Here is a 14,037-nt window from a genome sequence, read left to right on the forward strand (position 1 = left end):
GTTCCATAACATGACAAGAGAAGTTTTTACAAAGAAAATGCTCATTGCATTACTAATACCACAGGAAAAGCTTATAGATTGACTGTTGGTCATCGAATCATTGGTGTAAAGAAAACTCATCTTTTACAGCACAGAGATTGTACTTGACAAACAGCAATGGTGATCATTTGGTTCCCCACACCCCCCCCCCCCTCCCCCTCCCCCCTTCTTTCCTTCCTTCTTATCATGGTATATTTGCCATATATGATCCCCTGCATTGGAAAAGGCTAATTGTTGCCAAGGTTGTGCTTAAATTGTAGGGACAGTTGAAGAAAGAACTTACAGAAGGCAAAGAAGAAGAAGCAATAATGAAAAACATAATTTAAAAACCCCAAAAAAAAGAAGGGAAAAAGAACTTGCTGAAGAAACCCGAAATACCTGCCATATTCCTTTTGTGGAAAAGGGGGGAAAAATAGAAAGCTCGTGTAAATATAAAAAAAGATAGCACAACAAAAAAAAAAGTATAGTGTATTGTCTGAATATTAGGTACCTTGGTCACTTCCTGTAAGCATGTTTGTCCTGCTTATATTTATCAGATCACTTGTTAAGCAGGTTCAAATAGGTAGGCAGAGTTGACTCGTTTATGCTTGAATACTCTTAACTTCTTCCATAGGTGTTACTGCATCAATTAAAACACATTGTACTATGAGAAACTCATCTTATATTTTAAATTATTCAAGAATTCATTATAAAAAAAAAATCCAAATTACAGTGAGAATTGAAAAGATGAGAGATGCAAAGCACAAAATAACTGATTGAACTCCTATATCGAAAATTTGTCAAGTACCCAAAAAAATAAAATTAAGTAAAAACACACTAAATTGATGAATACAAAGCTCCTGTTTGATGGAAAGCAGGAATGGTGAACAAGTGTAATACTAAAAGCATGCATAAAATGTAGCAGATGGAAGTAAAAAACCACCACTGGATGGACCTTCGAGGATTAAATTGCCAAAGTCAAGAAAATTGATTGTTGTACTCATCTACATATCTCTACAGTCACAAAAAGGGTTGGGTGAATGGACTCATAAAGTGTATAAAGCTGGTCATTGCACTCATTTGATCCCTTTGCATCTTGGCATTAGAAATCTCCCAAGTAATTTCCCATACCCATGAATGTTGGGAAGTTTCATAGGGCGAGCGGATCTTGTACCACACATATACACACCAAGAAGTTACAATCCAAAACTAGGTGGTCTATGACTCTATAATCATGGAAATGGAAAGGAGGAAAATGTAAAACTTACATCACAAGCAACACTATTACTTGGATAAGCTTAGTTTTGAAAGCACAGCGGCAGCCTGATCACCACCCAACAAGAAATAAGGATGGCTCAGGGCAGCAGAAGCTGATAATCGCCCTCGTCTAAGGAATCCCCTCTCCGATATAAGCTTTGTGGCCAGGTCCCACCCTCTACCAGAGTCGAGATCAAGAAGACGCAAGTCAGGTCTCAACCGAGTGACTTCCCTCCATTTCTTCAAATCATATTCAACTTTCTTAATTTCTGAATTGAAGTTCTTTAAACCTGCTGTGGATCTCAATGAAGGTATGGCCATTTGCAAGAGTATAATTCCAGCAGAGTACATATCAAACAGATCAGGACTATTTAGCTGCATCAAACATGAAAGACCATACCTTAGCTATTCAAAATATGAAACAATGTCTTGGAGAGAACTCATTGAACTGGGTAAGTGCTGCACAAATAGTACTACAAACACAGGAAGTAAGACAGAGGGTAGACCTTGGTGCAATGGTAAGGTTGTTCAATTGTGACCAAGTCGCCACGGGTTCAAGTCTCAGGAAACAGCCTCTCCACGAAGCGGGGGTAAGGCTCGTACATTATGATCCCCCCCCAGACCCCACAGTGGTGAGAGCCTCATGCACTGGGTACACCCTTTTTTAAACACAGGAAGTAAGACAGCAACCAATGGCTTCCACCTAGGTTGTCAGTCTCTTATACATAAACAACTTCACCAAAGGACTGCATACAATGTCTGTATTAATTCTCTCCACAATTGACGTCTTTTTTTATCATAAAACTCGCAATGGAAAGCACCAGTGGATGGGTTCAACTTCCACATGTTCATGATATGAATGTACAGAGTGCAGTTGATAAAGCATTCTTATAGTCTTTAACACTGATGGCTACCTCAGATTCCTCTAGAAAGAAGGGGGGGGGGGGGGGAGACACAAATAGTACCTGCCAAAGAATTGGAGAAAGAAAAGCTGCAATGGGCTCTGGAGGAGGATAAGGTGTTTCCTCTGGGAGCACATAAAGTTCAGGAGGACAGTAATCTGGGTCAAGCAGGCCACGGTTTGGTACGTAGTTCTTGCCAATCCGAAGGTCTGCAGCTGCCCCAAAATCTATGAGCTTGATCTGCCCTCTCTTTGTCACTACTAAGTTGGCTGGTTTAACATCTCGATGGACAATACCCGTATCATGGATCTTCTTGAGAGAGGTTATGATTTGGCGCATAATTTGTTTGATGATCAAAGCATCCCGTTCAAAAGCGTCTAAACTTTGTAAGACACTTCCGAACATAATGGACTCTAAATTTACAGGGAAGTTGCGATCTTTCATGTAGTCAGCGAGGTCTCTGTCTCCCTGGAAGACATAGGGTACTCTAGAGTAAGTGTGAAAGTATAACAGAACAAAACATAAATAAATATGTACATCCATCTATCCATATATAAAATTCATGTTTATATTTATATACTATTTTTTATATAAAAAATTTAGAGGATTCAGACGAGATTTTGTAGGAGAATATCTAACATGAATAGTTTCTTAATATGCCAATAAAATCACAGAGACTTGAGTTATAAAGAAATTGACTTGAAGAAAATATATGTATTTCAAATTATAATAAAATTAACAACATAAATAATTAATAATAAAATTGCTGGAATCATAACAACACTATAGAAAGGATGATATTACAAAATTTACAATATTCTTGAAGTAGATGTGCTAATCTCATGGGTTTTTTGAACATGTGAGGCAGGACCTATCTACATTCCATGCATATCTAATCATCAAGCAGAGAAGTTCTGCCCAGTAATTTTGGAAGCTGGTAAGTATGTTTCCTGCTTGCCCAAATGAAGAAGTTGAATGGGATGATTAGGAATGTTTCAGTGACAAACAAATACTTAAGATTATGGCTCTACAAAGCACAGTTTATTAACAGTAAAGGAAGGTAGTGGATCAAATATATCATCAAAAGGTTGAAAACAAATCCCCTTTTTCCCCTCCTCCCCAGACCCATACACACGATGTACCTCATATTTCCACACCAGCCATTTTCCACCCTTGGTGAATTGTGAGCTTGTTTTGTCTGCAACAAAGCTTCCAAGGAATTCAGCACATGTTTCAGGGGCCGCTCTTGCCAACCTATAGTTGAACCACTCCTCAAAATCACCACATTCTTTAGCCCCTTCAATTCCAACCTTTATCTGCTTTAGATAGAGAGAATTAATTAAAAGAAAACTTAAACGATATATCCATAAGAAGTGTTGGAACTTGGAAAATGGGAGCTATTATCTATAACATGGAAAAGAAAGAAGGGAACATTTTGGAACAATTATTCATTTACCTTCTTCAGAATGACCTTCTCTTTAAACCTTCCATCCATGCCCAGTCCCTTACCCTTACCCTTCTTCTGCATTCGATCCTCGACACTCACGTTCCTTGGAACAATCGCACCAGAATAAACAACACCAAAATTCCCTTCCCCTAACCTACCCTCGATCACAAAGTCAGTCCGTTTCAAGTTTCTCCTACCCAATAAGCTGTCGAAACCAAGCTGAAGAGGAGCTAAAAGATATGCATCAATGGCACCCATAAGAACGCCAGGCCTCGAAGTCAAGTAAATCCAACTCAAACCAGAGAAAATCAGAATCCCCCACCTCTGAAACTCTGGTAATTCGTCAGCGGTACTTTGAAATTGAGAAATCCCAGATCGCAAAAATGGGAAAAGAGAAACTAATTCGTCTAGATGAAGTGTGTCAATGTTCAAGGGTAATGCACTGCACCTCACTTGGTTTCTCGTAGAAGGGTTCGGCAATGAGAGGTGATTTTGCGAGATGGGCCTTGCAGGCGAAAAGAGTGGAAGTTTAGAGTTCTGATGATGCAAGGTAGTTGAGGTCGGGGATGGCAGAGAAGCCATGGGGTCTTACTCGAGAAGAGCCAGAAGAGGATGTGCTTCTGCTGCTGCATTTCATTTCTGAGTGTTGGAAACTTCAATAGCATGTCAGCAGAGGTTGGACTTTTGCCACGTGAAATTTTAAAGGTTTATCCATGGCAATCAGGTGGAAAGACCATATTACCCTTACCAATGCAAGAATGCCTAAGTGTATTGGCATTCCACGGTGGCAACTGTAGCAGTTTACCTCCCTCCATCCGTTCTCCAATTCCCCAGTTCCTTTAATAAGGGAGTGGTGATCCTCAGGCAAGGGTAGGATGATCATTCCAGCCTTCCATGTTAGAGGAACTAGGGAACTGGGCCGAATAGGACCTAAAGGAGATAAAGACACCACTCTACCCCTCCATTCATTAGCAGGTATAACTGATAGACCACATTTTCGATCAGAGTTTTTTTTCCCAATTTATAAAAACTTCACTCGAAATGACAAAAAAGGATCTAATCGGTAACTATTAACCAGTGCACAAAGAATCGTTATCCTCACCTATTACAGCACGGTGCTATAGCGCATCATGCGGTGCTACAGAGGCCATGTGGCACAGCAGATCCCACATGGTGCACATGGCCTCTACAGTTGTCGCACGATGCATTACACCACTGTGCTATAACAAGAGAGGATAAAAATTCGTGCACAAAGCTCCGGACACATGTCGTCTTGGAACTTAGAAGGGACAGATATGTAAAACTATAGTGGAAAAGGCCAAAAAAGGAGAAATCTCTGGATTTGTATTTTGAGAGAAGGCTTTAATATAGGCTTAATAATTTTAAGGCCTCATAGCTCAAAATGCGCAAGTGAATTAGAGGCTTAAAAAAAAAAGTGCGACCATGAGACTAATGGCTATGGTGGAAATTGGTTTTAGGATGATTAGATGAACAGCCATAGTTTCAGAAATTAGATTGGAATTGGGGTTAGCATAGTAGTTCAAAACTTCAAATGAACTATTTGAAGCAAGAGCTTCAAGTCTTTTGAATAAAAAAGGGAAGAATGAACGCCACCCGGTCGCACCAAACACATCACTGTTGCACCTTGACACAGGGCACGCGAAATATCAGCCACACCCCCCTAACCCCGGAAATGATCAGGGTCAACAAGTCTGGCACGACCAGCTGGCGTTCTCTTTCCCACAAATAAATTTATACAAAATCACAATTTTCTGGAAATCTTTGCTTTTTTTCTCGATTTCAAATTGGGCAAGGGTTTTCATAAGACAGGAGAGTACTAATTCAAGCCATTGGTAAGGCTCAGTTAGAAATCGTACAATAAAGGGATTTTTGGAAGAGAGTGAATGCCTGAAGCCTAAGTTTATGGGAGAACACATGCCAAAGAATCTACACGACGGTATCATGGGGGCTAACTCCTCAAAATACATGAAAGCATAAAAAACTAGAAAAAAACGATATGTCACCAAATCTTTATAACTCCTAACATCTCAACACACCCCATCACGTGTAACTTTGGCACATGTGGTCAAACGACTTAAAATAGAATATAACAAAGGGACTTATAACCCTCTTGTATATAAATGGGTGAGTAACACATTCAAGCAACAATGATACTGATCATATCAGAGTAGCTGTCTCGTTCAGATGAAAAACTTGAAATCTGGATGCATTGGACGCAAACAATTGTTGGTAAGCTTCAAAGAATACGAACTTAAATTTAGCATAACCATATTAGTTAATCAGTCAAGTGCAGAGAGCAGTAAAAAAAGATGCATTGGAGGCATACAATTGTTGGTAAGCTTCCAAGAACATGCACATAAATTTGGAAGCAACAGCAATCCAACGTAGAATCATATTGAGATATCCATGTCTTGTGAATGCAGTCCTAATAAAAGGAACTACTAGTTTGAAGAAATGGAGCTGCAGGCCTCACATATGTGAACCCCTTGAAGGGGCAGTCATTCGTTTTGGGGCTCGCAGCTGGTGAATCCAAAAGTTGCATGTTCGTCCACTTTTCCTCAAAGTTAGCAATGCAATGCTTCCCAGCAACTTCTGGACGAAAGCTTGGCTGAATTTGCCGTTCCTCCAATTTTTTCCAATTGATTGGCTTAAACCATTTGTGTCGCTTTATCTCCTCTCTCCCACCCGGTCCACTGCCAAGGCGCCTGCTCTCTTCCTTCTGCAACAGCTGAAACAGAATGGAAGGGAGTGTAGTAAGCTTTCCTGACTCAGTTTCCTTGTTCGCGAAACAGAACATAATGAATGAAGCAAAAGAAAATTAATTGCTGTGCAGAATCAAATGTCTGCGTCCATTCACTTTCACCATCCACCAAGCAGACGCCTGCAAAAGTCCAAGCCATCACTACCAAAATCTCCTAACAGATAATCTATGTATTCTAAGATAACGAGTAGACATCTCTCTCTCATCCTTCTGGCTGAATGGACTAGAGCAGAATTTCCCAGCATCCACATGGTAGATGGTTGAAGCAAATGATTCATACTGCACCCCATTATCATTACCACCAAAATGACAAGAAGACAGTAAATAAAGGACTAAAAAATATTAATATAAAGAAGATTTTACCCCTTTCAGTAGGGAATGTGCTTCACTCGACAAAAATCCAGGTAGCTTGATCTTATCCTTTATTATCTTCTGCTGGATCTTCTCACGGTTGCCGCCAATGAAAGGTGGCTGAAAAAGGAGCAACCATGACAGCAATAAGAAAATAATAACTAACCAGCTAAGTAGACCAATATCAACAGAAGAGAATGGTACTTTAATATAACATCCATAAAGGATGAAGTAGCTGTCAGAAATAATCATGAAAGAACTTGGAGGTAAATCTTGTACATTGAAGGATTCGAATATTCAAATATTGTCAGCTGTTAATTTTAAATGTTTCTAAAGCAAAATGTCATTGACTCATTATGGCCACAAATAGTATACTAACCTTTTTAGGCCATTATTAGAGTTCATTCATAAACAAAGATTTTACTTATCATAAGTAGAAAGGATTTAGAATTTTATTACTACATGTGGAGAGGAACAGTGGCACAGAAAATGATGAACCCTACAAGTGCCAATCTAGGTCCCTTCCTCAACTTGGAAGAAACTAAGGCAGCTTCCCCCAGCCTCAGGCATACTCTGATTCATGGATAAATATAAAATAATCTAAGGGTAAAAAAAAGAAGGAAGCACGGCAAAAAATACATGGTATTAGAACCGGAGGAGGAAGCACTTCTCTATTTTATTGATAAAACGAAACTTGACCATAGAGCTGCATAACTATCAAAGCCAAACGACAAAATGTCACACCAGTAGATTGTGCAGTTACAATAACACCATTCCTAACACTTAGATTTTCTCGTTTTAATGGAAGGATATTACAGAAATTTCTTCAACACCAGTTCATTCTAGACATGTCATGCCTTCTTTGCACAATCTATAACAAAAAGAACGTTCCAAAATAAGGAGGAGAATTTATTTTTCTTTTATCTGTTCTGTTGTTGTTTTGTTCAATTTTGAATTCAAATCTCCAAAGTTCTAACTTATTACCAACTTCAGAACTTGCTACCTCAGGTATAACAATGCCAAGTCTTAGTCAAAATCTCAATCCTACCACTCTACACTGCAATTAATTCCTGGTCCTGCCACACCATGTTAAACACGTTTTGCGGGTACAAACCATCACAAGGGTAGAAACCTAATTGGGAATTCAAGATCAAACTACTTATTCATTTTTAGGAATCATATATAAGTCAATCAAATAGTTCGAAGTTATTCTCTAATAACTAAGGATGTAATCATATTTTTCTTAAATGAGATTTGGCAAATGAAATACAATTCTGCGTCAATTTTTTTTTCCCACCAACAAGGTACTCACAAAGGAAAACTAATTGAAGGATACTGACCTTCCCTGTGAGCATCTCGAACAACAGGACTCCCACACTCCACCAATCTGCAGCCTTATCATGGCCTTTCCCAAGAACAATTTCAGGTGCCATGTATTCTACTGTTCCACACATGGAGTTCGATCTTGTATTCTCATCAAATTGCTTTGCCAGACCAAAATCAGTCAACATTGCCTAAAATCAAGATACCAAAAATGTGAACGTGTATTAGATAGATAGATAGATAGAGAAAGAGAAAGAGAAGGTCATACATGGCCATCAGCATCCAAAAGAATATTTTCTGGTTTTAAATCCCTATGCATAACGCCATTCGCATGGAGGTGAGAAACAGCAGAAATAATCTCAGCTGTATATATGCGCGCTAGATCCTCCCTGAAGCAGATTATGAGTGTCAAATTGCTGCATGCCTAGACTGTTTTTTATCCATAAAATATAAGTGAAAGCTACCTGAAAAGTCCATGATGATAGAGCTGAAAAAATAGGTGGCCACCATTAACAAAATCCAAAACAAGGTACAGCCTGTACTTTGTCTGCATAACAAAAGTCAAAACCTTAGTGCATATTATGTAGGAAAAGTTCCAAAAACTAAACAATATGATTTTACATATCTTATTCAAAGGAACCTTTTCACTCAAGGGAAATCAAAAAATTATAAGGGAGGGGAAGAGAGAATTGACAGTTATCTTATTCCCAAAAGGAATTTCTATGGGTAAAGAGAGAACGAACAGAGCCTAAATACCCAGTTCATCTCAACTAAGCCTTATGAAAACTATTTAGAATGTGATGCAGATGCCAAGGTGTTTGGCAAGAAATACATCAAAGGAACTCATGGGAGAAGGGCTGGTTCACTTCACCAATTGGTGGACCAACCCATTGGGCCATAGGACCAACCAACCATGTGTTGGGCCAGCCCACTAGGACTGGGAGTTGCTGGGTCTCTCAAACCCAGATTGTAAGGGCATAAATGTCAATTTTTATTGACAAATTTTGAAGTACAATGCTGGCCGAATGGCATCTTTTGGTGGGGACCAAATGAAGATTTTAGCTGCACCTTCAGGAGTGTTATGATTTTATTATGTTGCTATTTTTATTTCAGTCCCAATCATTTAGAGTAGTTTCTATTTTCATGCTACTAGCCTATTATGGTAAGTTTCTATTTACTTGTCACTTGAGGTGCAAGTATAGCCCTCTTTATATTGTAAAGGCTGTTAATGCCTCCCCCACGATTAATACAGTTGAATGAAATTGTTTTGGCAAATTATGATTCCTTTTGTCAAGTTTTGATTGTGACCTGAAGGGCTGAAGGAGCCTGGCTGAGAGTGCCAAATCCTCCTATCCCCAAACCTTTTATTTTCCATCTTCTCCATCGAGCTCTGTGAGTTGCTGTGTTATTGAGACTAATCCAATTACCCAAAAAGTCACTTGAGTGCTGCGGTTGCTGTTCCAGTGTTGCTGCTGCTGCTGCTGTACTTCAACAAGAGGAACGATCCACTGTTGCTGGCCTGTTGCTGCCCTACTTCCAGCCCCAATCGAACCAGCATATCTTGAAGGTCTGAACTCTGTTTCCAGCAGGGTTTTGAGGATTGAATCACACTCACAAGGGGCCTACTCGATCTCAGTTTGAGCCCATTCTGTGGGCTGGTTTGCTCTACAGCCTCTACCTGCTAATTCCATCACCAACTCAGATCTCTCCAACCCTTGATCAGATCTGACTCAAAGTTGCAGCAAGGCTTCATCTCCAAAGGACTCCCACTCGATCCAAACTTGAGCCCCAACTGGTGGCTGGTTTGGCCTGCAGAGCTTTACCTGCTATTTTGGTGTTGATGCTATTTCTCCCAATTCCACCACTGGAATTGTATGAAACTTTCAGCATAATCTTCTCTCCTTACAAGCTACACTCGATCCTACTTTGATGGTATTCTCATGACTGGTTTGGCTTAGAACCCTAACCTGCTAATTTTGAGTTTGTTGCTAATTTGATTTTTGTGGGTTATTTTGGGACTAGTAATCTAGTCTTACATTAGAATGGATATTATAAACCATTAAATCCTATCAATCACATGTGTGGTTTTAACAATTTCAAAATTAAAGTATGAATTAATTTCTAGGGAGTTAAATCACCCCTATAAGAAATCAAATTTGTCACTGTATTCTTTAGAAATAATCTAGATTTATGGTAAAGAAACGGCAAGAATACTAAGTCATGTGAGTTATGCCATTACTTGGAATGAGTATCTGAGTTGCACGATGAAGGGATGATCTACTTTTGTTAAAATATCCCTCTCGGCTTTCATGTATTCTGCATGATTCTTCTCCATAATCTTATCCTTACGCATGACCTTCATTGCATATATTTCTGAAGTACCCTTCTTCCTCACTTGAAACACTTTCCCAAATGCACCTTGTCCAACAACCTTCATAACTTCAAAATCCTCCAGCCCAACACTTTGACTGTTGCCATGGTTGGAGGAATTCTGTACAACAGCATCATCACTAGTAGTTTTCTCTGGTGCCTCTCCATTGACACACTCTACAAGTTCCAGTGAATCCTCTGTCTCATGTAAAGTGAGCATGCTCAGCTTTAATGATTGACTAACACACGTTGAGGGGCCCACCAAAGAATGGGACCGGCTGTAAATGACTGGAGGATTATCATAAATCAATTCATTTGAATCAGCTTCGATCGAGGCTTGAACTGGTGTAGGACCAAATACATCTGAAAAGTCAAACTCAACATAATCGGATGGAACATCAGGTGGTCCCATAGGAAGAAGCACCTGGCCCTGGAAGGTCTTGCACATGCCAGTCCTGGACAGACCAGATAATTGAGAGGAAACCATCTTTCTAATATTTTACGGGTGAAGCAAATAGCAGATAACAGATGTGTGAAAATTTTTCACCCTCTTCTATAGACGAGTCTCTCCAAAAGAGTCCAGGATGCAAACAGATGAAGAAGGACTCCTCACAATGGCCTTGAACAACAGGAAATTCACGTATGCAATTGGAGTTCCAAGAAATCTTGGGAGCAAGCAGACCAAAATCCAGAAGAAGTCGTTCTTGTTTCCCAATTTACAGGAAACAATGGATGCTGCAGTTCTTCCTGAACTCATGAATATCAAGTTGTAAAATCTGCAGTGCAAAGTAAAGGTACAAAGTTAGTGTTCACCCAAGAGTAAAGTATATAATATTATGAGGTGAATTATAATTTAACTTCTCCATAAATGCATAACGGAAGGCATGACATGCATTTAGAAAAAGAAAGCCATGATTCATAACAATGCTAGTAGGAAGACCATAAATGCTGCAGCATACAAAAAGATAAAGCCAAACATTTGCACCTTTCTAATGTCAAATTACAAATAAATAGATGAATAAGAATGGGTCTCTATTAAGTTAAAAGTAACTAGTTTTCTTCATGTTAGACCCACAGTAAATAGATGCCAAAATCACAAACTTTTCAAAGATAAGGAAAAGTTGACATATTTTATATCTCAGCCATATTGCTTGCAAATGTTTGCCATATTTTGTAGTTTTTTTGGATGCATATTTAATAAAGGGGCTGTCTAAATGACACCTCTTTAGGTGTATTTAGAACTTTGACACCTTTTGATTGCCCCTGGTCTTATTCCTAAAAATTCTTTAAGTTGGTGACAAAAAGGGTTTTCAAAAATATTTTGAAAGTGACTTATCATTTTGTCATTAGCAAAAGCTGCCATTGTTTTGCACATTTTTCGAGTATATATATGTAAAATGATAGGATTTACCCTCATTGAAAGGGGGGGAAATGTGTTATACTAAAAGGGGACAAAAGTAAGGTTAAAAATAATTGGACCCCTTAAGAGGTATCAATCAGAAAATCCATTTAAATAAATTAAATAAGTGATATATTTTAATATTAATATTTTATATATTACAAAATGCATAATAATCATATTGAATTATATGTAAAAGTACCTAATATCATATTTCTCCCAGTTACCAAATTGACAAACTATGGTCCAACTGAATTAAAATGCAATGCACATTCCAAAGGCTCGGGTTCCATCACTGGACAGTGATGTAGATCACAGGTCCATGTGTAGCCGAAAGGAACAAGCCCCAAAACCAGCCCAGTGTAGTGGGTTCAACTAATGTGAGAGGCAGCTTGGTCTAATGATGTGACAGGTTTTTGTTGGTACGATGGAGCATCACATAAGGCAGCTGATGTAGATAAGTCATTTAGGGGTTATTTTAATGGAAATAAGCTTTGGGTTGGGTCATATATGTATTGAGACTTTGATCCCATGGGTTTATTTGTAATTGGCCAATTTAATGAGCCTAAAATAGGGGTAAAAAGTAGGAAAACGGGCTTTGCTTCATTAGTTTAGTTAGAGCCCTATCTTGTTCTTTGGAGATTTTCTATTTGATCCTACCTGTGATTAGACCAATTCAAATTCTAGTCTTACATTAGCAGCCCCACTCCAGATAGAAGCATGAAGAAAGAGAAGGGATCATGACAGAATTTTTTTATTTAAAAAAAAAAAAGCTACTGTTCACATGAACAGTACCGCATTACTGTTCATATGAACAGTGATTTGGGGGGCAAATATGAGTACAAGATATGGAAAGCTTTGTTCCTATTTTTGTTTAGCTATGTTAGTTTACCTTGTTTCTATTTTTAGTTAGGTTGTAATAGGAGATTAGACAGTTTCTAAATTCAGTTTTAGCAAGTTACTTAGCACTAGTTTCTAATTTCAGATTTAGCAAGTAGGATTAGCTTTTATTTTCTTAAGTTTCTATTTCAGTCCTTTGTTTCCTTTTAGTTAGATTTAGTTTCTACTTTCGTTTGGTTTCTATTTTGTAATCCTCCCAACAGCCAAAAGGGGAGTTACTATTCGTAATCATTCTTTAGTTGTAAATAAAAGCAATACCGCAAGAGGCTGTATTGATCAGCCAACAATGAGATAGAAAAAGAGTGTTTTTTAGCCATGTAGCTGTAAGAGACAGGTACAGTGAGAGACCCGGGAGAGTGAGAGGCTCAATCCAAACTATCTTTCTTCTATCCTATCTTCTATTTTCCATTTTTTATTTTCATTGTGTGATCCGCTACAAGTTCTGGGATCGATGAGTAAATCTGCCACTGAACAAAGTGATCAATCTCCTATTCTATCCAATCCAGCAATTGAATATCAATTTTGAGGAGATTCTGGCCTATCATCGATCCTACTGTAGAGTGGTTATTAGTTGAACTGACTTCTACATTAGACGGTGTTCCATATGAGATCCTACGGCCCATCCATTCTGAGGAGTACAAACAACTTGCCAAAAGAATGCAACACAGCTAGATATGAAATGCTGTGATAAAGTCATGAAAACATGCCGGTAAGTTCTTCTCAGACGTTCATGGATACATGCATTGCATGTGATAAAGGATGCCACACCCATTTTCACAGGTCTCGTCTCAGCCCAAAAGGAAGTGGCTCAAAAGTCAGTCTTGAGTTTCATAAATTTACAAAATAAATAAAATATCCTTTTTTTCCTAATGGAATCTAGTTGCTTTTTGTAGTTTTTATTAATTTTTACTCACTTTTGAGCCACTTCCGCTATTGTTCGGAGCTGAAACTTTCCTAATGAGATCAGTATTCGAAATTGGCAAGCATTGACGGACAATAAAAAGTTGTTCAACTGAAAGATTGTTTGTTGCCAGATGTATCTCACAAACTCAGAGAAAAAAATGAAGGTAGCCAACTTTACATGGCCAACTACTACCGATCTCTCTGTTGTCCATATTAGGGATGGTATGGTGCAGGTTAAGTAAGGAAACTCACCATAACAACATAGATTCGGCGAGGAATAACCATGGCTCCAATTGGGGTCAGTTTCCATAATGCAAAATGGTTCAGGGTATGCCAAAAATGGGTGAAAACTTAGGGCCTTGAGCATTTATACCTATAACGCTCC

The 14,037-nt window shown here is 38.6% G+C and overlaps 2 protein-coding genes across 3 annotated transcripts; both read right to left on the reverse strand.

Annotated features, from left to right (window-relative positions):
- Positions 1 to 388: 388 nt before the first annotated feature.
- On the reverse strand, positions 389 to 4,251 carry LOC122651906 (serine/threonine-protein kinase STN8, chloroplastic). Of its 2 annotated transcripts, none has more exons than XM_043845472.1 (5): positions 3,634 to 4,251; positions 3,320 to 3,493; positions 2,241 to 2,645; positions 1,287 to 1,650; positions 389 to 658 (listed from the first exon to the last, which is right to left on the reverse strand). In XM_043845472.1, exons 1-4 carry the CDS (start codon positions 4,204 to 4,206, stop codon positions 1,303 to 1,305), a joined length of 1,500 nt encoding a protein of 499 aa, XP_043701407.1. In that variant the 5' UTR covers positions 4,207 to 4,251; the 3' UTR covers positions 389 to 658; positions 1,287 to 1,302. The 2 variants fall into 2 exon arrangements, with proteins under 2 accessions (XP_043701407.1, XP_043701408.1); XM_043845473.1 differs by lacking the exon at positions 389 to 658 and adding an exon at positions 951 to 973.
- A 1,747-nt stretch (positions 4,252 to 5,998) lies between these two features.
- On the reverse strand, positions 5,999 to 11,219 carry LOC122651908 (serine/threonine-protein kinase AtPK2/AtPK19-like). Its single transcript, XM_043845474.1, has 6 exons — positions 10,320 to 11,219; positions 8,545 to 8,627; positions 8,349 to 8,469; positions 8,098 to 8,271; positions 6,770 to 6,877; positions 5,999 to 6,373 (listed from the first exon to the last, which is right to left on the reverse strand). Exons 1-6 carry the CDS (start codon positions 10,935 to 10,937, stop codon positions 6,071 to 6,073), a joined length of 1,407 nt encoding a protein of 468 aa, XP_043701409.1. The 5' UTR covers positions 10,938 to 11,219; the 3' UTR covers positions 5,999 to 6,070.
- Positions 11,220 to 14,037: the final 2,818 nt, after the last annotated feature.

The sequence above is a fragment of the Telopea speciosissima genome, chromosome 2, assembly GCF_018873765.1.
Source record: "Telopea speciosissima isolate NSW1024214 ecotype Mountain lineage chromosome 2, Tspe_v1, whole genome shotgun sequence".
In the NCBI taxonomy this organism is placed as follows: domain Eukaryota; kingdom Viridiplantae; phylum Streptophyta; class Magnoliopsida; order Proteales; family Proteaceae; genus Telopea; species Telopea speciosissima.